The 26,442-nt window shown below is 40.1% G+C and overlaps 2 protein-coding genes across 3 annotated transcripts; one reads left to right on the top strand and one right to left on the bottom strand.

Annotated features, from left to right (window-relative positions):
* Nucleotides 1–392: 392 nt before the first annotated feature.
* On the top strand, nt 393–20,492 carry nox4 (NADPH oxidase 4). Of its 2 annotated transcripts, XM_079353989.1 has the most exons (19): nt 393–660; nt 1,074–1,169; nt 5,292–5,402; nt 5,945–6,029; nt 7,558–7,655; nt 8,104–8,131; nt 8,435–8,507; nt 10,871–10,951; nt 11,378–11,537; nt 12,611–12,775; nt 13,014–13,076; nt 13,867–13,927; nt 14,727–14,808; nt 15,922–16,041; nt 16,142–16,250; nt 16,962–17,030; nt 18,579–18,679; nt 18,804–18,896; nt 19,082–20,492. In XM_079353989.1, exons 1-19 carry the CDS (start codon nt 604–606, stop codon nt 19,200–19,202), a joined length of 1,773 nt encoding a protein of 590 aa, XP_079210115.1. In that variant the 5' UTR covers nt 393–603; the 3' UTR covers nt 19,203–20,492. The 2 variants fall into 2 exon arrangements, with proteins under 2 accessions (XP_079210115.1, XP_079210116.1); XM_079353990.1 differs by lacking the exon at nt 18,804–18,896.
* Nucleotides 20,493–20,683: 191 nt separating this feature from the next.
* Nucleotides 20,684–24,946, bottom strand: tyr (tyrosinase). Its single transcript, XM_079354751.1, has 5 exons — nt 23,679–24,946; nt 22,892–23,108; nt 22,473–22,620; nt 22,002–22,183; nt 20,684–21,913 (listed from the first exon to the last, which is right to left on the bottom strand). The coding sequence occupies exons 1-5, from the start codon at nt 24,504–24,506 to the stop codon at nt 21,666–21,668; spliced, it is 1,623 nt and encodes a 540-aa protein (XP_079210877.1). The 5' UTR covers nt 24,507–24,946; the 3' UTR covers nt 20,684–21,665.
* Between the last annotated feature and the right edge of the window lie 1,496 nt (nt 24,947–26,442).

Below are 26,442 nucleotides of genomic sequence, written 5' to 3'. Positions count from 1 at the left end.
GCGAGCGAAAAAGCATGGTTAACCTAATTGATTAATCCAGAAAATTATTATCAGAATTAAAAATAGCGTGTAATTTTGAGTCAGTGTTACCTTTACCTCTGATGACGGTCATTTAGGGCACACTTCATTCAGACCTGTTTGACTGTGGCGCCCTCTAGTGACCGAGAGGAGCGGTGAAGGAGAGCGGACTAATGCTTATTGTTCTCCTGTCTTCTTCTTTTTTTGGTGGTTACATTCACTCTGCCCACTGTCATTACAACCAGAATGCGTTTTATACCAACATAGCGTCCAGGCCTGCAGTACAGCAAGCAGAGAGGCGTCCACGATGCGGTGAATGTTTCGGACAGAGCTTCTCACGGCTCAGGCTGTTTGTTGGGGGGCACGACAAGTCAAAATGCGCTCAGAGCAGAAAGGAGCGACGGTGTAACGGAGGAGTGCAGGGGGGGACGGAGCAGACACCGGCCGGTCTGGGGAAAGCTGCACACAATCAGTTAGAAGGAACGACTTGGAGTCTGGGAGGACGAGTCTTCACTTTCTCCGCCACTTCTTACCGAGGCTCTGCAGAAAAGTTTGGGCAGCTGCTGAGGAGCCAGTGAAGTGATCATGGTTGTGTCGGTCCGGAGTTGGGTCGCCAACGAGGGAGGAAAGCACTTCGTCCTGGTGGGGGGAACTTTCTTCAGCTACATTTCAAAGCGCTTTGATTTCACTTTTGTCTTGCGCTGCGTCTTTTTCGAGCCTGTTTCATCTGTTTTGACATCGTTTTTGGACATGAAGTTCAGGTTGTATTTGCATCTACCAGCGCAGTTGTCACTTTGACAATTTGTGTCTACTTCAAATGCTGCATCCATAAAGCTCCAGCAATCACCAATGATAATGAGTCTCAGTGTGTAGCCTACTAAGGATAAAATGACAATCCTGCACAATGAAATGTAAATCAGCAACAAACATTCATCAAAAAAAAGTAAGTGTTTGGGATACTTTGTGCAAGAATTGCCTGATGATGGAGGTTTAAGCTACTCTTCTGTGTGTGTGTGTGTCTGTGTGTGTGTGTGTGTGTGTGTGTGTGTGTACAGATGCTGTGGTTGGGAGTGAACATCTGGCTGTTCATGAAGACCTTCTTGCTGTACTCCACTGGAAAGCAGTACCACTACCTCTACAAGATGCTGGGGGTAAGACCTCGAACATTAGCGTATGTCAGCTGCATTGAATCATTTCCTTTGGTTCAGAGTGAATCAGACACTCATCCGATATCTAATCATATATTTTGAATATGCTCCATTGACCATAAAAACAAACTTCACAGGAGTAAAGAACATTCAGCTTGAGGTCTCCTTTTAAAAGGGAAGAGAATACATCAAACTTGTAGCAGAAGTGTGTTCTTTATCATTTATAACTTTTCATTACACACATGTTAAGATATGTTTCTCCTGCTTTCTGCTTACGCTCCCACAATTCAAGGCAGCACATTGTGTGCACAACAGTCTTAGACATTTCAAACTAAACCTGATAATGACACAAAATGCAGACCGTTTATTAAAGTCAAGTCGATCACCTATCTCTTTATTCCTCACTGAATCTGAACTGCTGTCTCTTATGATTTAGTAAGGAGTAACTATGTTTAAGTAACTTTTTTTCTAGCTTCGAGACACCTGTGACACCGGTGTTTGTTGTAGCATGAGTTGATCTGCACTGTGTGTGTGTTATAATGTCTGCAGTGTCTCAGCAGCGTATTCTTGGAGGTTTTGAAACACGTCTAAATAGTTATCAAACAGCCAGAAAATGTTATGAATTAGGAGTCAGAAGGAGGCAAATAAATCTGGTTACGATCATCATCATCATCAGCAGTACAGCTTTTTGATGAAGTGCATCCTCCGCTGTGACTCTGTCCTCGAAGAAAAAAAAGAAAAAAAAGAAACACTACTTGATTATGATGTTTGCATAAAGGACATTGAATGTGAGCCTTTCTGGTGTCTACATCAGTGCAGTGACTTAATGTCTGTTTATTAAGCGACCTGCTCCTCCTGGCTGCACAGACCTCTATTTATATCACAGGAACAGGCTTTGTGATGGATGGCCGACTGTCACATGAAGGTTTTAATGAGTCCAAGTTGTGACTTTCAACTCTTTGATGGCAGTTAAGCGCGTGAGTGCTCACAGGTTGGTCCCTTTGCGCTGGCTTCGATAGATATAAACCGTAGATCGCAGACAGAATCAGGAGCTACATTTTGCTTGTTGAACCATGTGAGTGCGTGTGTAATTGTTGTCACAAGCTCATGATGGTTTGCGCGTGTTTGTTGGCGTTTTTGTGCCAGTAAAGTTGTTTCTTGCGGTCAGAGAAAACCCCACGTTGTTCTATTTCGACTTTTTCCTCCCTCATATTCAATACCTGTATTTGTAGTGTCAGTGGCTGTTTCCTTATAGCGGCCTTTTGCATATATAGGACTTATAGCACTTTTACTGATTAATCTTTGATCTCAAAAATATACACGCGTACATTTCAGTGGTGTGGAATAATAATCACACTGCCAACGTTGTAAAAGCAAGGACACAGTTTTTTCTCCCAGGTTCACCTTTTCTCTCCTTTTCTTCTTGTTATGTGGCAGAGTAAATAGTGTCTACACATGTTATTTGTTATTAACAGTGCCACAAGCTTCATTAAAATCCTGTTCTTGTGAGATCATCTTTTATTATAGCAGAAATAACAATTAAATACAAACAAGTACATAAACCACAAGCTGATAATCAGAACAGGTTAAGCACACACTGTGGGAGAGAAACTCATTCTTTGGATGTTTATATTTTTCTTGGTGACAATTGTAAGGCATATTGAGTAACACACTTTTCTATAAGGAAATGGATTGAGAGCGATGTGTGTGAGTATGAAATAAGATGGAAAATACGATGTGGCAGCAAGCAGCATGTGTGAGCTATTCATGCATCGCCTGTACAGTGGGAGGCACAGGGGAGAGAGGGGCAAGTGTGGGCACGCCGCTGGCCTTGACTGAATGCCTTGCCAGAGGGCTTAAGTTTATGTGTGTGTGTGTGTGTCTGTGTGTGTGTGTGTGTGTGTGTGTGTGCGTGCATGTTTGCATATGCAAGTTAGAGATGTATTTCAAAGCTCAATGCTGCTGAAGGGAAATAAGATTTGACTTCAAAAGGTGTTTGTGGTTAAGTACATGCATGTGTGTGCATGTGCGTGACATGTGCATGCATGTGTGTTTGTGTGTGCATGCGTGTGTTAGGTGTCCAGTATTTTCAAGAAGTACAGAAAGCTGGATATCTGATCTGCTTGTGGTTTTGTAATCAGCTGCTTTTCTATGGAGGCAGTGCTGGAGTGTTTGTGTAGGTGACGTTTGTAAAGGGTAAAGCTATCTGGCTTTATCGTCGTTGATCTGTGCTAACTGTAAACTTTCTTAATGTTGAGTCTTTGAAACTGTTTGTGGGGTCCACTTTTCTATGTTGGTATACTTTGCACTTCCTTCTTTCTTATTTAGATATATAACTTGTAATGGTCCTTTTTATAAATTTTAACAGGCAAATCTGTGGACTGTGTTTTCTGTGTTTCTTTTAGCTGAATTTGTTAAAGCTATTTTAACACATTTGCTATCAAGGTGATGCTTCCTGGACTGACTGTGCTGTACACAGTACATCCACTCCTATATATTCTTAAATAAATATTTTATAATAACACTATCATATGAAAAGGTTACCTGCAGAGTTGAGCCTACAGATAGTTACCACATGGATTTGTAGATTCCCTCGGCCATACACAGGTTCAGAGTCAGTTTCAACTGGTCATTGTGCAAACTCAGAAAAACTGAAATAAAACTCTTCTTGCTGTAAGTGTATCATTTTCGGAAACATAAGGTAATATAATATAGTTTAGAGGCTCTAAAAAAACATGTGACCCTTCTTGTTTGTGACAAAAAGACAGAATCAGACAGAAAGGCAGAAAACAACTGGTGGTGAAGGAGCATTTAGCAGCCAAGTATCTTCAAGGTGTGAAAAAAAACAAAAAGTGAGCTCAAAAATAGTTGCAGTGACAGCTGAAAGTAAGAGGATTAGATATGTATTTGTATCTTATTCTCAACTTTCAGAAGAGATTCTGAATCTGGGCTTCAGTAGGAGTATATCAAGTTTAAAGGTCATTAATGTACGAGTCACTGCATTCGAAAAATAGCCATTTAAAAAAATTGCAGCCACCTATTGTCTATAAGAGTGTGAGAGCTTAACACTTGAAGGACTCGAGGTTTCTAGACTGATCGGACTATGGTTCACACGTGATCTCCCTCGAGCTCCCTTTGATACGGACTCTCACACACCTTCACCTTTCAGTGTCTGGGGGATTATGAGAACAGACAGCACCTGCAGTGCTCACAGAGGCCGTCCAAGAACGTTTTTTAGGTCTGCTGAATTAAGTAGAACCCCATCTCTTGTTTACGCATGAACCAGTTTCGATTAATAAGCTGTAGCTCAAGATTGTTTGAGCCTCGTTACATTACAAACATCACACCCATTCCAGGCAACTTGTACTCTTTCATTCTGTTGTCAGCAGATGTGTCCAGACATACAGGAAGTTGTAAGATGTCGAAGGAATCCACAATTTAGATGAACGGATTTTTCCGATACTTTTGATGAAAGCTTTGACAAATGAAGAAGAAGATTTAAGGACAGGCCTACAGAGTGCTGTTTAAAAAAACGTAGCAAAGTTATTCTTTAAGAAATATCTAGAAAATGATTGGACCAAAGAGAGACAGAGGATAACGGGGTGATGAAGGAGATACCACACAGTGAAAGAAGTGAACCTTGATCTCTTCCTTGTCAAACTACTTAAATTATCAGCTTGGGATGTAAGAAGGTGAGAAGTACATTTTTAGCTCTTCCTACAACAGAGAGGCTTATTAGATGATCATAGTGTTAAAACAAATGTCTATAGAGACATTCATAAATGTGCCTTAGCACACAGCTTGTGTTATGAAAATGTGTTTTTTTTCTTGTTGTTAATCATTTTAAATGGATCACCCACAGTTTTTGTATTTTGATACAAACTGTGGGTGCTCTGAGCTCCACATACTGTGAAGGACTCAGAGAGTTTTAAGTGACCCTGTGTGGGAGGAAGTCATGCCTTAGTCCTTCAGTGAGCACATTCAATACTCCAAATCTAAGCAGGAAAGGCTCAAACGTTTATTTCTTTCACCAAAGGAACCGTATCGCTTAACATCCGCTAACACAGACCCAATCTCAGCAACATGCCTGACAATGTTTTCGTTGCTTTTTCTTTTCTCTTCCAGCTCGGGCTGTGCATCAGCAGGGCGTCTGCGTCAGTGCTGAACCTAAACTGCAGCTTGGTGCTGTTGCCCATGTGTCGCTCCCTGCTCACCTTTGTTCGAGGAACACATACGGTAAGAACAGTTTGTAAAGGGAGGGGGGAAAGCGAAAGAGAGAGGTGTCCGAGGAAGAACTACAGAGCAATCCGTAAGTTTTGGACTTGTAAATGGTTATGACAGGCCCTTAGTTGCCACTGCCACCAAATTCAGCATTGCCAACTTCAACAAACCCAGGCTGTGTTGATACGTGCTCCAGGTAGTGACAATGCCGAAACTACCTTCTGTACCTCATGGCCTCTCCTGTTCCCATCATGTTACTTTAGCCTTGGCCCCTATAGGGTTTGCATGAGCAATTTTACTTTAAAATTGTAAAATGATTGTAAGATAAAAAGGCATTTCAAAGGAAAAAAATATTTTCAAGTTAAAACTTTTTTTTTTTCTTATGCCATCTATTCAAAGAGGAGGAGCTCCAGAATTAATGAGAGCTGCTGAAACGTCCTGTTTTCCATACCCTACATAAGCCGACAAAGGATATTAAGTTTAGTAGAGAATGTTGTGCGTTTTTGTTTCCTGAAATAGCAGCTACAAAGATGAAATACTGATGTGTACTCTTGCAGGTATCGAGCAGAAAGACTCGCAGACTCCTCGACAAGAGCAAGACCTTTCATGTGGCGTGCGGGGTTGCCATCTGCATCTTCTCTGGTAAAAAAAAAAGTGTCACTTATCACCACTGATCAAATCCCCTAATCGATCACAATGTATGTCTGTGAGTGTATAAGGAGTGTGGATAAATGGACCCAGGCTGGCTCAGCATTCCTGGAGTACCAGCTGTGATCTCTGTCCAGCTGGTCACGTGTGTTTTCCAGTGCAGTTGTGTGTGTGTCTGTGTTGTTGCTCTTGTGAGTCTGTTCTCATGACATCATGGGAGCTTCTTGCAGCTGTGTGTCCTCTTTACAGGCTTCCTCTTCTTTCTCATTCATGTCGGGAGTCTTTTTTTTTTTTTTGAGAAGCCTGGCTTCAGATCTGTACAGTGACACGTTACTTTTATTTTCTCACAAAAAGTCTGATGGAAAGTGTCCATCAGTATGAAATCTATGTCATACATATTAACACAGCAGGAATTTGGTGTTCAGTATCCGAGGACACTTCAACATGTGCTTGCCGTAGCTTAGGATAGGATGCCTTGACTTCCTTTTCATCCTGAAATGTTCATACTTAAATGTTTTTTTTCTTTTATCGTTTTGCTGATTTTCCTGTTACAAAAGAACTTTTGTAACAGGAAATGTGTAACCACTTTGTAAACTTAAACGATTTAAAGGTTTAGCCATAATTTCCCTACTACATATTCTGATCCTCGCACCACGTACCAAACACAAAGTCATTGGAATTAATTCTCTTGAAAAGGTCTGTAACTGCACCATGGGCAACATATTGAACACTGCAGACATTTTGCTCAGACCCATAAAGATGAAGCTCATAGTGATGTAAGACATATAGGATTACATTTTTGGAGATAATCAACATCTGCACAAAAAAATAAATCTGGAAATGCATCAAGTACTTGATTAGATATTTCAGTCTTGTTTGGATATTTCAGCATGGGATCAACCGAGCAACTTCAATTAAAAACTACAAGCATGCTATCTGTTCTTCACCGTTCCTGTTTTATTAGCAACCAAAAGACACACTGGGAGACGCACGTTCACACACACAAACATCCTTTTCAAAGCGCAAAGCTTTCATGTAGTGCAGTTTAAAAGTTTTGACACAGCAAGAGTTTGAGATTTTTCAAGACAGAGAGACACCAGGGATCACTCGGAGATACGAAGAGTCTGACATGAGAGTGAACGACAGACAAGAAAGACAGAGGGGGGTCAGTAAGCTGTGGGAGTGGGAAAGGATGTTAGGGAGAAAAAAAGGACCCTTGTGTCCCGTGATTACGCCCTCTTATTCCATCAGCTGTCGAGAAGCTGCATGGTTAGCCTATGATGTCAGAAGGGAGTGTGTGTGTGTGCGTGTGTGTGTGCGTGCGTGCGTGCGTGCGTGCGTGCCTATGAGTCAGGAGGATGTTTTGCTGACTTTCTGCTGAATAGACAAAGAAATGTTTGTAAGAGTGTCTGCCAGCAGTTCATTTTGACCTCTATAATTAACTCCGTGTGTGTGAGGCAGCGAATATGCTCTCTGTTGTGTTTCAAATCAGTATTGTGTATCCCTTTCCGATCGTCTGCAGTTGTGCACGTGTCTGCCCACCTGGTGAATGTTGTCAACTTCAGTACGAGCTACTCGGATGACTTTCCTGCACTGAATTTGGCTCGCTACAGAGGAGAGGTGAGCTCCATTTACTCACACATTTATGTTTCGGGTCTTGAGAGTCCCCTCAATAACTTTTCACGTCCATAAAAACTTGTCGAACCCAACATTTTTGAATTGGGGTCAAAATTAACCACGAATGCTTGAAACATCATTCAACCCCATTTGAAATGAATAGCATTCCAACATGGTCTCATAATTGGAAGAAAAAATGGCTAAAGTGGCTGACGAAAGATATAAGAGCTTTTAATTCTTACAGAGCACTCCTGGCTAATCACTGCATAGCGCAGATAAGACTTTTACTTTGTCTTTAAAGTAATTGAAGCTCCAGTCTGAAGTACTAAAAATGCAATGCAGGGTGCTTAGTGATGGGCTGCCACTGGGACGTCTAAATAAAGTATCACACACAAACAGTCGTAGAAGATTACATCAACAAACTGTTATTTGTTTCTTGTTTTCTTTCCAGGACCCAAAACTCATCATATTGACAACAAGTAAGAGGGGAAATTACTATTTTAAATGTAGTTTGCATTTGTATATTTGGTGGTGTTGAATGGTGTTATGCCAAGGAGGGCGTAAGAAGTCATGCTGTGCGTAGTCCCTTCTGTCACTTTATTTTATAAAGTATTTGTTGTAAACGTAAAAAGATGGGTTACTGTTCAATAGCTTCATATTATTATTTAAATGTATAAATATCATAATAAGGAGACCTCACTTGTTGAAGTTGAGTTCAAACATCTGTGTCTTAGGATCTAAACTTGTCCCTGCTCTTTCATTGGCTGATTTGTTTTTTTCAGTCCCTGGAGTCACTGGTGTCCTTTTGGTTCTCATCCTCTTTTTGATGTTTACATCCTCCTCATACTGTGTGCGGTAGGTCAAATGAAACCATCACACACAGTCATTATTGGTGTGTTTGTGATCTGTTGTGCAGTGGATGTTTTTAAAAGAGTTGGGAGGCAGTATTTTCCACATTGTAGAACTATTGTAAACATTTCCTGAAGCCGAGAAAACCAATCTTTCCTGGGATGTTTGTCTTTTCTTCGCCTTGCCTGTTTGCCGCTATCTCTCTGTCTGGGTGTGTGTGTGTGTGTGTTTGTGTGAGACAGAAATGTCAGATGGAAACCATGAAGAGACTTGCTAACAGAGGTCGGTTTGCCATGAAATCCCCACTAAGTGTTCCACTCACAGCTCTGTCATTACAAAGGTCATAGTAGGTCACCCACTCTGCATGTGTGTTACCTTGTGCAGGTATTTAAGACGTGAGTTGTGTTTGTGTTTGCATGCTTGCTTGAGCGACAGAACAAAGGATAGGAAGCTTTTCCAGACATCTTCAGGCTCGATTAAAGTAATGATAAGTGGCTGGAGAGGTGAATAAAGACTGGTGCACACTGGAAGAAAACAATAAGTCACAATGATCCAGTGTTGGTAAAACACATTCTCACAATGCTGGTAATATATATTTCATTTTTCTATTAATGTCATTTTTAGGACCTCGCCTTTATTAGATAGGACCGCTGAAGAGAGACAGGAAATGTTTGAAGGAGAGAGAGAGAGTAGGGGATGACATGCAGCAAAGGGCTGAGGTGGGATTCAAACCCTCGACCGCTGTGACCAGGAACACAGCCTCTGTACATGGGGCACACGACATAACCATGTTGGCGCGCCAATGCTGTTAATATATTATGAGAATAATAGTTTTTTTTTTTTTTTTTTTTTTTTTTAGCATTTTAACCCTTAAATAACTTGTTTGTAACAACTTTTGAGGATTTGTTAAAATTAAGTGTTGACGAGCATAACTTTCTGACCTGATTAAACTGGAAATCTCGTTTTTTTAAAGGTTTTCCTTTAATCAGAAGGAGAAAAGAAAGTACACTGAAGTAACATCAACTTACCCCTGACCAGACAATGTGTTGACACTGTAATGTTTACTACTGTCTTTTAATTAAATAAAATATATTAAATATATATCCTGTGACAGAAAAGACTGTATCAAATACTTAAAGCCTTTTACACCAAATTCTTAAGAGCTATTAATTCAAACATTTGAAAACGTTTCAACTCAATCTGATTTACTTCCAGCCAGACCCCTGGTAAAATGTCCTCAAGAAGTCGAGGAGAGCTGATTTGTGAATGCAACAGATGATATTCAGGAAAATAAACTAGTGGGCAAGGTTACTGAACCACAGTTTTTGATCCTGATGTTGGTAATGACTTGGCTTTGTAATGTTTTCTGTTTGACAAAATGTCCATCTCGCTTTTACTTTCTGAGCGGCACTTTCCTTTTTAGAATTGTATTCAGTGAGGAAGGCGTGTTGGTGTGCATGTGTGAAGAGGCCTTTGGTGTGGTTTAGAATTCAGACATTTGTTATACACGAAAGGGATTTAAGCAGAAGCTACTCTGTATGTGTCTTTTAAGCACAGACAATATGACACAAAGAAGAACACCCTGAGTTGTGCTATTTTCATTGACTGTAATGCATTACTCATATTGAAAACACACGAGGCAAAAATATGATGTTGGATGAGACTACTTAAAAGAGAATCACTTTGAGGCTGCCCCCACTCTCTCCTCCTGACATTTCCTGTCTCTCCTCAGCTCCTCCATCATATACAAGCAAAACAACTGACATTGGAATCAATGCTCTTACAATTTGAATAATTTGCATTCAAGTATAATATTTTAAGCTAACTATATTTTTGAGTTATAACTGGCTTCTAGAATAGTGAACATATTAACCAGGACAGGTTTCCTTTGCTTTAAGTCACTGGATTACAAGGCACTGACCACTTATCATGGTCTGAGACTCAACAGATTGATATGTGGTGACGCTGTTCATTAACAGATATGTAAAAGAAACAGACATGAAAGAAGTTTCAGTCAAGAGGATGAGTAGAAGGTCTGATGATGTCCTATGTTTGCGACGTTTACGTCGTGTGTAATGACCCCTTAGTTATCGACCTCTGAAGTCCTGCTTACTCAGACTCTGAGCTCGGAGTCTGTGCGTCTGGTCCTAAACAAACCCTCACCTCGCTTTTTTTCTTTCTTAGTCCCTGCTGTCTTTTTGTTTTCTCACTCTTTTGCTTCCCTATGAGATGTGACTAGTTTATCACTTCTCATTTACATCTGTGTTTGGTCCTTATGTCTGCTTTAAAACATCTTTGGTATGACTTAAAGGTGACAGCGCCTTTAGAAATAACCATATACTTTGTCTTTTCTTTTTTTTTTTTTTCAGGATGTCAAACTATGAGATCTTTTGGTACACACACAACCTCTTCATCGTTTTCTACATCATCCTGATGGTGCACATGGTTGGGTAGGTAGATCTGATGGTACAGTAGCACCAAATCTACACGTTTTGTTTGCTGTGTTCAAATGAAACATCAGAAAATATTTGACTCCCAGTTAAAGCAGGAGCTGTCCATTCAGTCTCACTGACAAAACAAGAATCCAGAAACGTGTTTTGATTTGACTTATACCAAATACAATATCACATTGGCTACTCAAATGAAATGCTTTATTATTCTTATGTACAAACTAAATCGTACTTAAATGAAAAGTTTCACGCTACAAACAGCAGTTTACCTGTATTTGTTATATTAGGAGGAGCTGTATAAAGGGGACAATGACGTTCCTTATTTAGGATATAGATTCCAATAAATAAGGGTGTTTATTGATGTTCTTCCAATCTCAGCAATCAAAGAAACATACGTTGACCACGTTGATTCTTCTCTTTTTTTAGAGGAGCTCTAAAGTATCAAACCAACTTGGAGGCCCATCCTCCCGGCTGCCTTCGAGCCAATCAGAGCAGCACAGAGCGGCATGGTGAGGAGCTGGGGCAGAGTGAGGACGAGGAGAGGAGATGCATAGAGGCGGCTCACTTCCAGCCACACTCCCCCCAGGTGCGTCTGTGTGTGGGCGATGGGCCTCAATGTCTCGTACCTTGGCATTTGAGCACATTTGCTGCCATATTTGGGACTTTTTCTCATGTCTCAAAGTGTCTTTTGTTGTGGGTGTGGAAGTATTGTACTTGTGTTTGAGTATTTGGGAGGTGTTGGAGGGAGTTGGTCCTGTTATTAGAGGTGTTGTGCTGAAGGGAGGGGCAGGCATCCTCTTTGTACTTCAAGGCCCGTGCTTGTGTATGTTTCTTCCTGCCTGTGTGATTATGTGTTTGCACATGGTCGTTAAGCAACAAGCTGGGTCCATAAAATCCCCCTTAAACCTGATGGGCTATGCAGGCTTTATGGGAGCTGCGAGCAATTAGTCAGCTACAGGTAACAAGCAACAGAAATACCACACATGAGGATGGAAATGTTAAGAGACTTCACATATATATCCTCATTGGTACTTTCTCAGTGTGAGAGAGTTTGATTCAGAAACCACATTTTTTTTAAAAAGCTTCCTTTATTAGGGCTATGGCTGCAGCCTTTTCATATCACTCAGACAAAGCTGAGATATGTTCACCTTGGTGTTCAACCCAAATTTGACAGAAATGTGTTGGAATTTTTCCCTTAAGAAAAAAAACAACAACTGCAGTTTCATCTGAACTGCACAATGAATCACGGTTTAATCTTTATAGAAATATGATTATTCCCAATAAAGATATTGCAAAATATTATAACAAATAAAATAAACAGTTTTATTTTTATTGTTATATCAGCCATGCTTAAAACAGCTCAAGTAGGTATCAAGTAGGTCAAGTAAGTTTAAATTAAGTGGTTAAAAAAAATAAATATATATACATATATATCCCTTGCTTAATTATTTTGTATTCAGGAGAAACTGAATACAGGTACTGTATAAACCCAGAAGAACTGCAGATTTAGCTAGGAGTATTAGCTTATGTGCTCTCTTAATATTTACGTTGTATCACATACTGCGTGTTTTTCTCACGTTATGCAGCCTTGTTTTTGTTGCATCTGTAACTTTACACTCATCAAAGTGCTCATCTGTGTGTGTGTATATGTACTTGTAGACTTGGCTTTGGGTGTCCGGTCCTCTCTGTCTGTACTGCGCTGAGCGTCTCTACCGCTATATCCGGAGCAGCAACCCTGTTACCATAGTGACGGTCATCAGGCATCCCTGTGATGTCATTGAGTTGCGCATGCTGAAGAAGAACTTTAAGGCTCGTCCTGGACAGGTTAGATGACAGGTCTTCATCTCTACATCTTTACACCTCTGTTTTTTTTAAATCATGCGCTGTGCTAATGACTTCATCAAATGTTGTTCTTTGAGGGATTGCTGTAAGTTTAGTTTGTTCCTGATGTTTTCTTTCTTTTTCTCCACATACCTCCTCTCTAATCCTCTCTTGTTCCCAATCCCTCTGTCATCCCGGCGTCACTCCGTCTCTTCACATCTCTCTTTGTCTCTCTTCTCAGTATATTGTTCTTAACTGTCCAGGTGTCTCCTCATTTGAAAACCATCCTTTCACGCTAACAACGGTAAGATTTTATGCAACACATTCCTATCTAATGACCCAATGCAAACACACACACACACACACACACACACACACACACACACTATACACACGTGTTTTTACAGTTTCCTAAACACTCATCCCCTCTGGCAAAGAACATGCAGTTCTTTGCCTTTCTCAACATCTCATCCCCTCTCTCTTGCTGGGCGGTGCTTGAATGACAGCTTGGATGTCCGGTAGTTCTCTGAATGCATTTGTGTTTTTATTTTTTTTTTTCTGATGTTTTAAAATTTATCAAGGTTTGTATACGAGAGGAAAAACAGAACTCAAAGAACTATCCTTTTGCTTTAACAGCATACAGAGATGGACTCATGCACACATGGTCTCTCTTTCACACACACACACACACACACACACACACACACACACACACACACACACACACACACACACACACACACACACACACTTATAGAGCTCTGAGGAGCACAGCAGAGAGTTGCACTGACAGAGAGCAGACAGACCCCTGAGGCTAGTAACATTGTCTGCCAACAGGAAGACTGTGTGTGTGTGTGTGTGTGTGTGTGTGTGTGTGTGTGTGTGTGTGTGTGTGTGAGAGAGAGAGAGAGCCATGTGCTACACTTAAAATTGAGTCTGTGTCTGCGCCAGATGCACGTGCATATTCTTGTGCTTTCCAACAAGTGTGTGTGTGTGTGTGTGTGTGTGTGTGTGTGTGTGTGTGTGTGTGTGTGTGTGTGTGTGTGTGTGTGTGTTTTGCTGTGAGTCATTGTCTGCTCTCTCACTCCTCGTAGTGTCCCACAGAGATGAAGGCAACTTTTGGCGTCCATCTCAGAGTCGTGGGAGACTGGACTGGTGGGTACACACAGACACACGCATGCACGCACACAACTATAGGATTTACCATAGGGCTTACATGTGCAAAAACACACGGATAATACGAGATACGCAAACACTTTCTTTTCCCTAACAGAGTTGACAGGACAGAATGTATTTTTTTCTTCCTCTTTATTCTCACTTTTCTCCAGGTACAATACATTTCTAAAAACAACACTTAAATGTGTGTGTGTCCACTTCCCTCTCTCTCTTTCTTATCAGTATCACAATTGGATTGTGTTTGGGTTCGCCATTTACTTTGAGGCTAACTCACAAAGCCACATACTAACTTACTGGCCACTTCACACTAAAACAGTATATTTTGCATACTTCCCTTCCACATAGTAATGCACCTATTAGACTGGCAAATTCTCTCCCTTTTTTTTAAACTTTTCTTATTTTATTATTTGACTGCACAACCTGCATTGGTATGCAGCTCCAAGGTGACTTATCTGAAGAGGAAGCTGTGGCCTTTTGGAGAATGCAAGAACATGAACGCTCAATTCCACTTGCTACTGTACTCATCCATACACACATGCTTTCATAGCACAGGAAGGGAAGTGGGTTTGTTTGTGTTGGCCCCTTAATCGGCCATGAGTGCATGTTGTGTGGTGGAAAACACTGAACTGGAACATATAGATACCTCTTAATATGGCTGTACAGTATATAAAGAGAACAGGTTTGCATTAAAATGTTTCTGACACTGTTCATTCTTGCAGAGTTAGATCAGAGGATAACGTCATGTGCATTTGAAATGATTCTTCTCTCCTTTGCTTAGAGCGGTTCACACAGCTGTTGCTTCCTGAATCGAGGCTAGACATGGAGATCCTTCCCATGGTGCAACAGAGGAGATATCCCAAGTATGTTTGTGTGTGTGCTCGCATGTGTGTGCGTTAGGAGCGATTTGGCTGACATGATTTCTCATGAAGGCACTGAATCACAGCGGGGTCAGAGGTTTTGACCTCCTGACCTTTGAACCTGTGCTCTTCCTGAGATAGAGAGAGAGAGAGAGATATGGGTTGGGGGGAATGCAAGTTTATTTTGTGACAGAAAACCAAAGCTAAACAAACTATAAACCCCCCCTCAAAACCCCCTCTTAAATGGCCTACTATGCAATCTGCACTTTTTACTACTAGACACCACTTATTCCTTCTTGCTAGTCCTTTAATTTTTTTAAATTAATCTGTAATGTTGAATCTAGCTTTAGCTCTGTGTTTTTTTCACAGTTCAGAGAAAGGCTCAAAACATGTTAAGCTTCGCTTAGCATGAAGACAAAAACAGGACATTAAACAGGATTATGACCTTGTAATTGTCCCTGATCTCACAACGCCTGTTATGATGTGACAGTCATTCTGAGCCAAGCCTCCCTTGGCTTTGTATTGTGTGTCAGGGTGTGTTAACACTGATTCAGTATTAACAGCCATTTTCTGGTTTTCATTTCAGAATATATTAGATAATGTAAAAAAATGTCTCGGTTTGACTGTCCTATTTTTTCTTTTCTTATTTCCCCTTAAGAGTGTGTTATCCATGACACAAGTGTTTGAGCAGCTGCTGTAGAAATGATGGCTGTGTGTGTGTGTGTGTGTGTGTGTGTTTTATTTATTTATTTATTTATGTGTGAATCAGAATATGGCCTTTTTACTTTACATGTATTGATCTCAGATCAAAGTTAAACGTATGTGTACTTTGTTCTTACAAATACAGGATGTTCAGTTAAAATTAAATTGTTTGTGTCTGGTGAGATAACCGTGGGAGAGCTTCATAATAATCCTGCTTAGGGCCCCACTGGGGCCACGAGCAGCCCTGGTAACTTGTTGTCCATCCACACAAAAAAAAAACCTCACACTGATGCGGGCTGCAGGATGTTTATCTCTTCACGTCTTTTTCTCACAGGGGATAGTATGAATATATGTGTGTATATTTGTCCAGTTTGTCTCGTAATAGTTGTGTTTTCATCCATACTGTATATTCAGGCTTTACGTTGATGGCCCCTTTGGAAGCCCATCAGAGGAAGTGTTCAACTACGATGTCAGCCTTTGTGTAGCTGGTGGAATAGGAGTCACCCCGTTCGCCTGCATTCTGCATGCTCTGCTGTGAGATAAAATCAAAATATCTACTGACTAATGATGAACCTCAAGAGTATTTGCTATTGGTGTGATTCTTTTCTTTTTTTTCTCCTTGATATACACCTAGTGACGGCTGGACTGGTTTCAGGTTGCAGAGGTTGTACTTTGTGTGGGTGTGCAGGGAGCTACAGTCCTTCTACTGGTTTGCTGAACTCCTGTGTGCCGTTCATCATAAGGTCTGCGAACATTTTTACTCTCAAGCCTTCTTTTTATTTGAACTAAAACACATAAGGATGTAAATTGAGTTAAAACTGCAGTTTATAATCATAGTTTGATAACTGCTTGATCAGAATTCAAGTATCGTGTTTGCTTGAATGTCAAAATAAGCACCGAGGCTCTGCAGCTCAAAATGTCTGCATATGCCCCTAAACATAAGGCTAAACAGAAAATGAGCCACTTTTCAGCAAAGAAAGTCCACTTGCCACAGGCTACCAAAGATAGAAATGTTGTGTGGCTCCCAGTCAGATCAAAGAAAGTTTTGTGGGTTGAAATTGGAAGAAGAGGGTCAAAGGTGAAAAGTGGTAAAGACGGCAGATTAGCAGGGAGTCATAACTGTGGCACCTGTGATTTCAAAGTCTGTTAACATCAACCTCTGTATACTGTTTACACAAAAACATTCACTGAGTGACAAGAAATAGTTTTTTAAATCTATAGTTGCAGAAATGATAGATTAATGTGAATACACTGAAATATCAGACTGTTGCTAGTGAGATTTATTGTCTCTAACGCCATCTTGTGGATGTTTGTGTATTACACAGTTTTGTTTTTTTTAAATTTAGAAACAAATGTTGTACGACTAATAACTTTATTCGATCAAACCTGGTGTATCACAGCCTCATAAAACAATTCATTTTAATTCTTAAATTAATTCTTTGTTTGTTATTTAGCTTTGGCAGGAAAACAGACCAGACTACTTTAATCTGAAACTATACGTCAGTCAGCCGGACAGCCTGCAGGTAGGACTCACGGACATACGCATGCGCACAGACACGCACACGCACGCGCACACACACACACACACACACACACACACACACACACACACACACACACACACACACACAACATTGTCTATTTTTTTATGCATACAATTTAATTTCATTGCGTTTCCTTATCTCTCCATCCAAACATTCATCCATCCATTCATCAATACACTGTTTGTAAGTCCTTCTCCACTAGAGGGAAGCATAAGACAGAGAAGGACGTTGAGGCCTTATAATGCTTTTTTTTCCAATGTAACATTATATTTACATTTTATATTGACACTAACTTTTTTCTCTCTTCTTCAGTTAACAAATAACAACAGATAGAGAAAAGAGCTAAAGAAGAACAATTAACATTACAATCAATCTCATTTCATACTCTTGTTTGATAGTGCTGTTCAATCACTGCTAATGTTTCCCTTAGTCTTTATAAATTGAGCTGATTTTAAACTGATTTAAAATCCCTGGTCTAGGAATCACACATTCCCATGTGTCGCTGCCTTATTTTTCGTTGGGTCATATGACCTCGGGAGCTCAGCTCCTCGTTAGTATAGTGGTGAGTATCCCCGCCTGTCACGCGGGAGACCGGGGTTCAATTCCCCGACGGGGAGATACATTACCTTTTTAAAGCACAGGCTCTGTTCACAGTGTGTAGAAGAAGCTGTAAAACCAGCCTGACATGACTCAGTGGACCGTCAGAGGGAAGAAGCACCACTACAGGGGAAAATGTTCAGCACTTGATACAGAATCTTTCTTTATTTACTATTCGGGTCTCATGGTCTTGATGCATCAGGCTAAAAGCTTCGACTTTGCACAGACACAGTTTTATTGATCTTGACTGTAAGACAGGCCTTGTCGATTATATTTATTGGTGTTTCCCTTAACCTGTCACAGGAAGACCTGGACCTGGATCAGAGTTTCTCTGGGACAGAGACTTAAACTTACTGGCTATAAAAAATAAAGCAAGTCAACCTCGGTGTGTCACACCCAAGTCTTTAGGAAATGGCTTGAGAGATTTTTAATTTATAGGCTTGTACTCACAAACTGAAACAGCTGTCCCCGAGTTGCTCTGCTGATAGCTGACCACAGCTGCTTTTAGTACAGATAACATTTAACAGCTCTGAAATCTGTTTGCATGTAGGCTGGCAGTGGAAAGTAAGGAAAGTGTAGAAACTGGAAACAGATGCTGGATCCTGTAGATTGGAAAGTGTTGATGGTAGCAGGGCTATTTTTAAGAAAAAATAGCGACTGATCATTTGTATAATGTTATAAATGAAACTGCTGCTGCAGGGAGATAACAGATGCATTGATAATTTAAATGCTACAGAATCATCCTTTTTCGATAGCTAAAGTTCTTGGTGTGTGATACGTTTGTTAATGAAGGATGAGTTTTTTCATGAGTACACATACATTGTTAACACATTCACATGTACAGAACAAAATCCTAGACCTAATGAATCATGGACATAGTGCATTCACACCCATGCTGTTTATAAGAATGTCTTTGCATGTTTGTTCCAGTGCATGTCTGAGGAGAGGTACCGTCCGCTCGCATCAAGACTGCTGGTTGGTCGTCCCAGATGGAAGTTACTGTTTGATGAGATTGCAAAGACCAATAAGCAGTGAGTAAAGGCAGAGTTTTTAGCAATCCACTATGACTCAAGGTGTATATTAACCCTTTATCTGGCAAGTGACTATTTTTGGTGAATTCCGTACATATTATATGGCCACCCTTCTGCACCTCAGTAAGGTCGAGAAACATGTGAACCTCACTCAGCCAATCAGAAGAGGTCACCCTACGTCACTGATCTTGCTATTGTGGCATTTGAACCAAATATGGTAACTTTGTCAGTGTTTATTTTTCTAAATGAAATTACATTTTTTTTAAATTTTCTTTCAAAATAAATAAAGTTCTGTTATGTCCCCCAATAACACTCAGAGTTATTTCAAAGCATTCCAATGAGTGTCCTATAAAGGGTTAACTGATGACATCCCGCTCACTCTGCCTCTCTCGCTGCCTTCAGGAAGAAAGTTGGGGTTTTCTGCTGCGGACCTAAAGGCATCTCCAGCACTCTCCACAGACTGTGTAACTCAGCCCGATCCTCTGGAACGACCTTTGAATTCAACAAGGAGTCTTTCAGCTGAATAACCATCACAGATGACACCACTCTGTGGATAGATGCCTTTTCAGGACATTATTGTGGCAAATGTTCTACATTTGAAGTCAACCTTGGTTAGTTTAAAATGTTTTATTTGCCAGCTTGACATAAATGGTGCCAACCGGCCAAAAGATTTTGTATACACACTGTATTTGTATTTCCTATAAATCCCTGCTCATAGTCCAAAAATCTTCAGCAGGACACTTTTCGTTCAGCATTCAGGGCCTTCTCCTCTCCTCAGACCAGCCCGACCTCCACTGAGGGTGCTAGAAGCTACACCGGAAGCATCTGGTCATACCTACTGCCATTCACCTTGTTCTTTCTGAAGTTTTTTTGGTCACTCAGGAGGCGATTCATCCCTTTGTGGAGCAGAGCTGCAACAGCATGCAAGGATCTGACAAACTGTCCCCTAACCGGTACCAAACATCATCTCTCCACTGAAACCTTTAAGCTATGGAGAGTGCCACATAATATCATTAAAAGGTTAACTCGTTTTGCTTTTTAATGCTCAATTAACACTTTTGTGATCCCAATCTTCTTTGAACTCAAAAGTAGTTACAAGGAAACCCTCTACATAAAACGTACACAGTTTGACCAATTAAAACAAAGTCAAGCTGGGTAAACTGACAGAAGTGAAGCTCTCCAAAGTTGGAGTTTTGTGTTCGACTTCTTTTGTCTGATCTCAGATAGAGAACCGAGTATTGGATCGATCTGTCACTCATCAAAACCGAAGTTCATCTGCTTTCGTCAGAATGAAGCTGTCAAACCAAAATGGACTTTTAATGGACAATGTTTAATGTTTTTGTTCCTGCTCATGTACTGTATGTGGATTCAATATCTGTTTTCTATACAAAGCAAACCACTACACCTCATGCCAGTATATTTGAGTTAGTTTATTACAATTTATTTATATTGTTAAATGCTATTTTAATATTGTGTGAAACGCTTCTGCAGGGCTTTGGCAATTTCTCCACAAAGTGTCTTTTTTTACATGTTCAGAAATGAAAGTTTCTGTTTCAAAAAAAAAAAAAGGATATGGTGGAATCAATAGTAATTCATTTAAAATGTTATTTGTAATACTTTATATTAAATGGTTAGCTATTATTTCTGAAAGCGACATTCAGCAAACACTGTAAAGTAATACTTTTATGACTGAAACAAGTGTTTTCTTCCAATATGTAATCGGCTCATTTTTAAAATTGTAATGTTTCAATTTTGAATTGCACGTCTATTTTCAGGATTGTCCTCTTTTTTAAAGAACAAGACAAAGCCTGAAATAAATCCTGAAACAAATCAAATTTTGTAATTTTTTTTTAATACTTTGACAGAGTTAGAGAGATTTTTTTACCACAGGAATTTATTAGCTTGGCATCTTATAGCATTATTATCTCATGAAGTGTGCGTGTGTGTCACAAAAAAAAATTCTGAATCTGATTTGATCTTTTAATGTGTTATGTACAAATTTATGATTCATCCTACAGACTGTGTTCTGCACAGTGTTGTTCTTTAGCACCAGTGATATCACACAAAAGAGTGTTAACATGACGTCACTTCATCTTAACAGAGCAGGGTTTAAAGTCAATCATAACTGATTTGGAATCGAGGAAAATCTGAGAATTTTCAGACCGATAGAAAGTTATACTGGACACGTACATTACCATTCTGCAGACATATCTACAACGCAGTTTGGTTCATAGCAACTTTTAAAATGACAAAGTAATGCATTTAATATTATCATAAATGTTTCATTCATTTTATTCTGACACTGATTTAATAATAATGAGTAGGTGCAAAGAACGTGACTTTTACACCCTAAGGTGACACTGAATCTATAGTACAATAGATTAAGGTTATCTTAGATGCTTGCCCTCCATACAGCCTTCACATACAGTGTATGATTTGTAAATAGAATCACAGATAAAAAAAAAGAGCTCCATTCAATGGATTCAATAAATTATGTTGTGCAGTTTCAATCTGTGTTTCAGGCTGGAAGGAAAAACAGTTGCCAAGGAAGGAATATGCAGCTCACAGTTCATTGTTTGATGATCAGACAACAATACAGTCAACTGCTGAGCAGATCATGCAGAGAGATACTCCAGGTAAGTGCTTCAACCTGACACAGTCACAGCTTTAATATACAGGAGTTTAATGTTCTGTGTTTATACATCCTACATCTTTACATCCTATTAAACCTAAGTTCTGAAGTTTCTATATATCCTCTAGGTATCTAGTTTTAATTTAGGGACTATATCAAGGAGATATATTAAATACTGTATGCTTCCCTATCTATCTTAACATTTGGATAAATGAGTTAATACTGTATTTGTTAAGGGAAATCATTAAGAAACAAAGTCTTTCACCAGGATCCCTCTCATTCATTCTCCATGTAGCGAGTGTCCTTAATGGTTTGTGCATTCTCATGCAGCTGTATGCTCAGTATCTGTGTGTTTTACAGAGTATTCTGATATGAAGCTGATCCATCGTCTGAGCTGCTGTGCAGGAGCGGCTGTCTCTCTCCAAAGCTTGGCACCCTCTTCCTCCTCTGGTTTCGTTTCCACTTCTTTCTTACGACAACAATAATTCCAGCAACGATTGCTGCAATCAGCGCTCCGAGCATCCCGGCTCCCAGCAGCCACTGCCAGATGCGCTGCGCCTGCTCAAGGTATGGTGTTATGAACTCCTGAAGGAACCTCTGTCCTGTAGTGAGGAACAAAAGACAGTTTGCTATGCCTGAAATTTTTACGAAACATCCATCTACTGAACATGAACTGAGTTTTGTACATACCAGGGTCCAACAGGTAGGCATACTCAAATCCCAGAACCTTGTTGGACAGAAAGTAATCTCCGTTTCTGTAGAGAGGCAGGAAGGGCACCATGTAGTAACCGTCGTTATGGCCAATAGGGGCATTGGCAGTGGGGTAAATGGTCCGGGGAGGCTCGTGGGTCCTTAGCCAGCGCTCAAAGATACTGGAGGAAGCAAAGTGATGAAAAGGAGCATAACAAATAGAGATGAAAAAATACATTTTCACATCTGAGTTTTCAAAACAGCATTTACAGCAGTTTCATTTTATTCATTTAAAAATAGGGATGATGAACGTAAACGTGTAAATATGCAATATTGTAGCCATAGGCTTATTTCATCTGGTGACATCCGCAGAAGCACTCAAAGTGAGTTCAGCTGAGTTGTCAGAATTTGGTAGGCTTGCATTTGTCCCGTACATCATACTTAGAGAAGTGTGTTTCATCACCATTGTACCTGTCAATAAAAGCATGATGCAGCAGGAATATGGGATCGTTGGCTGACCCCTGAACTGAGGACATGGTGCCGTTCATGAAGAGGTGCAGGGCGTTGTGCATTGTGCTCTGACCCGGCACTGCCATGCCGGTCTCTGGACTGGCAAAACCTGCAGCAGGGTATGAAAAGAGAACTAGCATATGAAAGAGGATGGAGGGACATATGGGCTTTAAATACATTTAGACGAAATGTGCACATAGACTGAAACAACATACTCTAGAGTGGAGAAAATGAACCAAAAAGAGCCTTTACGAGCATGGATCAACAATTATCAGATGTAAGATTTATTGATAAGCATGGATTTTAAAGCCTTTCTAGTGTGGGTGCTCCTTTGTGTGTGTGTGTGTGTGTGTTGGGGTGTGCCTGTGTATGATTCCTACCCTCCAGAGCATTTCTAAAGCTCATATTGGCGAAACGGTCCATGGGTCCCGTCTCGTACTGTGCGAGGCCCACAGTGAAGTCCACGTCACCTGATGTGGGAATTCGTGACACACGGGAAGGATCGTGATTACCAGGGTTGCGCAACAGTGGACCCTCCCCAGATGCATTGCACAGGACCTCTCGGTTGTTGTAATCTTCTGGCTGTGTGCAAATCACCTACACAGAAACACACGCACAGATTGGATGAGTTTACATGTACAGTGTTTAAAAACAAACCATATAGACGTTCATCAAATCCATCGATCTATTCAGGTTTAATGATAGAGCCTGTCATAGGAATATTTCTTGACACACTGAAATGTAAGCAATATACTATTCTGTTGTTTACATAATTTCAGATATAGTTCAGTCTGTGTAACTTGTAGTTAGCGATGAGAAATGGCAATAAAGTTAGTGAGTGCTGGTTTAAGTTCAAGCTACAGACTGCAGAAAAAAATATGTGATTGATTTCACTAAATTGCTTCAAATTAAGAATCTGTCTTTGGTAAAATTGTTCATGGATGTGGATACAAAGTCTCTCAAGTAGGATTTTCTATAAACTGGATCACTTAAGAGTTAATATTTTAATCTCAGATATTTTGCTCGTTAAGGGAAAAGAAAACATCCAATGTTCACCAGTTGTAGATATTTCACACGCCTAATAAAACGTTAGATCTGCTAATATTACACACACACACACACACACACACATTTATACTTTAACTCACATCTGCAAATGCTTCTTACCTTCCATGAGGAGAAAACTGAAGCAGGGCTGATCATGTTGGGATTAAAAGAGCTGCGTGCACCCATCAGAGAATCGGTGCATACCTCACAGGTCTTGGCGTCCCTCCAGTCCCAGTACGGAAGGGTGAAGTTAAAATCTCCTGTGAGCTTCCGAATCTCGTTCTCCCACATGAGCAGGAAAACTCTGTGCCAGGGTAGAAATGCTGCAGATTCATGGGCAAAATCAATGTCTGCCCAAACGTTTCCTGGCCCTCCTAGGAGGGCGTCGCGGGACACATAGTAGTGCATCCAGACAAACAGGTCATAGGTATTGATGTTGGCAAACAGGGGGTTCTCTCCGTTTTCCCCCATCTCTTTTCTTGTTCCTGTAGTGATGACAAAGTCTCTGCTGATGGTGTTCTTGGCCAGATTCAGATAAGAAATAAACTTCTGTTGCTCAGCAGTCGACATTGTCAGGATGTTCCTGCGCACAGACACCCTGTACAAGGCACAGTTTGAACCCCAGTAACCAAACCTGCATTCACCACAATTAAAACCTCCATAGTTTCCAGCACAACGGCATGTCCTGTTGAAGAAAGCTAAAGGCCAGCGCTCTCTGTCATCAATCCCCCTGTGTGGGTACTGGGGCCCATGGGGCTCCTCAGAGACCTCCACATTAGCACAAAACCCGCGGCCTGACAGGGCACCACAGGCTGAGCCGTCACCATCCCACACCGGGCAACACACTTTGGTCCGTAGGCCCTCTGAGGTGGCACATGCGCGAGGAAATTGGCAGAAACAGGTCCCAAAGAGTTGTAGCAAAACTAAAGATACAAATAGGATCCTCATAATGAAAAGTCAGAGCAAGTCAAGCACAGCCGAAAGGTAAAGTCCTGCTGAAAAAGCGTACAAAACACTCTACACAAACTCTGCAGCTGAAGAGGATCTACTAAAAAAAACAAAAAAAAAACAGCAGCACAGAGGAGAACATTCACCTCTCTCTAGTAGAGAAGTGGAGAGTTCTCGTTTCAACCAAATCTGATAGAAGAAAAAAAAAACATCTACTGAATTTAAAATAAGGTACTAAATATTTAATGTTAAAATACACAACTTGTATGTTTCTGAGACAGGCTAATCCTCCATTCTATCATCTAAGTCACTAGAAAACCTCCTTCCAGCTCTTTCTTACAACCTGCCAACAGTCTCTAGTTCTCCCCCTACTCATTGAGGCGTTTTAGGGGCCGTCCTCTACCAAAGTGTTTGATCTCATTGGGATTTCACACACTTAGTAAGGCACCCACACACACACCCACACCCACATAGAACAAGCATGTGCGTTCACAAACCATCACATGCTCAGGATAATATTCCTGATTCCGCTTTTATTTTGTCTTGAGACCAGCTGACCTCTGCTCCACTATACCTCAGGCTAAAGTGGGGTTGTGTACGTGTGTTTGCACACAACCCTCTCCACTTGGCCTCACTGGAATTTCTGCATGATCATGTGTGAGGTGGATGAAAGAGAAAAAAATAGTGATAGATGAAAAAGGAATTGAAGATAAGGATGTGGGAAATAGTTATTACATAGTTTATAATTTGAATTAAGAGAATGAGGTGGGCCACAGGCCTGACGTTTTTCTTTAGTTACTCAGTCTTACCTTAGTGAAAAGAGGGCTGACTTGTGTTATTTTATTGAATTCTTTAATACAAAGTAGTTTTTTTTGTTTTTGTTTCAAGAGATTGTTTTTTTTTCTTTTTTGTTGTTAATTTCCCATTTAAGAAGGCTAATACTATACGTTTGTAGGGACACTAAGCTGAAATCTTGAGAGATGATTTGAATACAGAAATTTAGCTTATTGTTTAACACACATTAAGCTATTTTTTTTTTAAAAATTTAAATGTATTAAAGATAGTCTGTTGACTTGCAAATACTAGATCAACTTGTAGCCTATAAATGAACATCATCAGCATAAAAGTGTGAATACAATTTAATGAAGCTGAGAAAATATAAGTGCTTAGGGTGAACAAAAGAGGACTAAGAATAGACCCTTGTGGGACATCTTATAACATTAAGCCCACTTGATTATAACCATGTTAAAATGCAGATATGTTTAAAGAGAAGTAACCATGAAACAATTAAATGTGCTGTTCCCTTAGTCTTCACAAGGATTGCTCCTCTGGAAAAATATCATGACCCGCAGAATGAAAAGTCTTAGCTCTGTAAAAAAAAGTGCATCACAGTGCTGATTATTGTCCAGGGCATTAACAAAGCCAAATCTAAGGGAAAACATTTTGAAAAGCACAATACATACAGATCTTAGATCCTTAATCACAATGGATTAAATAGTTACAAATGATCAAATCTGCTGTTTGTACTGGCTAATTAGGTTTATTCAGACATGAAAGAGAAAGGGCAGAGCTGCAGCATGAAGAATGTTCAAATGCATTATCATAAACATTTTCATATGGCTATCTGTGGATAACAAAGCTAAAAAAAAGTCGGAGCACAGTTTAAACACAATCTAAGTAGTCCAAAGAATAATTGATCAAAAAGTTTAAGCTTTCATGGTTGTATCTTAATGCTACAGCTGATACAACGTTTTGTGTTGTAGGTAATAAACCGTTTGGGTAATGTATATAAAACCATCAATTTTTCTGATAATTATATTCCCTTTGATGAAGGTATAGTGCTATTATTGCTATTTACTTAAAAGGAAAGAAGACGCCTTTGACTTCTATCCAACAAGACGAAGTCACCATTATAGCCTTGATTTTTGAGCGCATA

This window comes from Symphodus melops (assembly GCF_947650265.1).
Source record: "Symphodus melops genome assembly, chromosome: 10".
NCBI lineage: Eukaryota > Metazoa > Chordata > Actinopteri > Labriformes > Labridae > Symphodus > Symphodus melops.
Note: the sequence above shows the minus strand (reverse complement) of the source record. Positions and strands in the feature narration are given on the sequence as shown.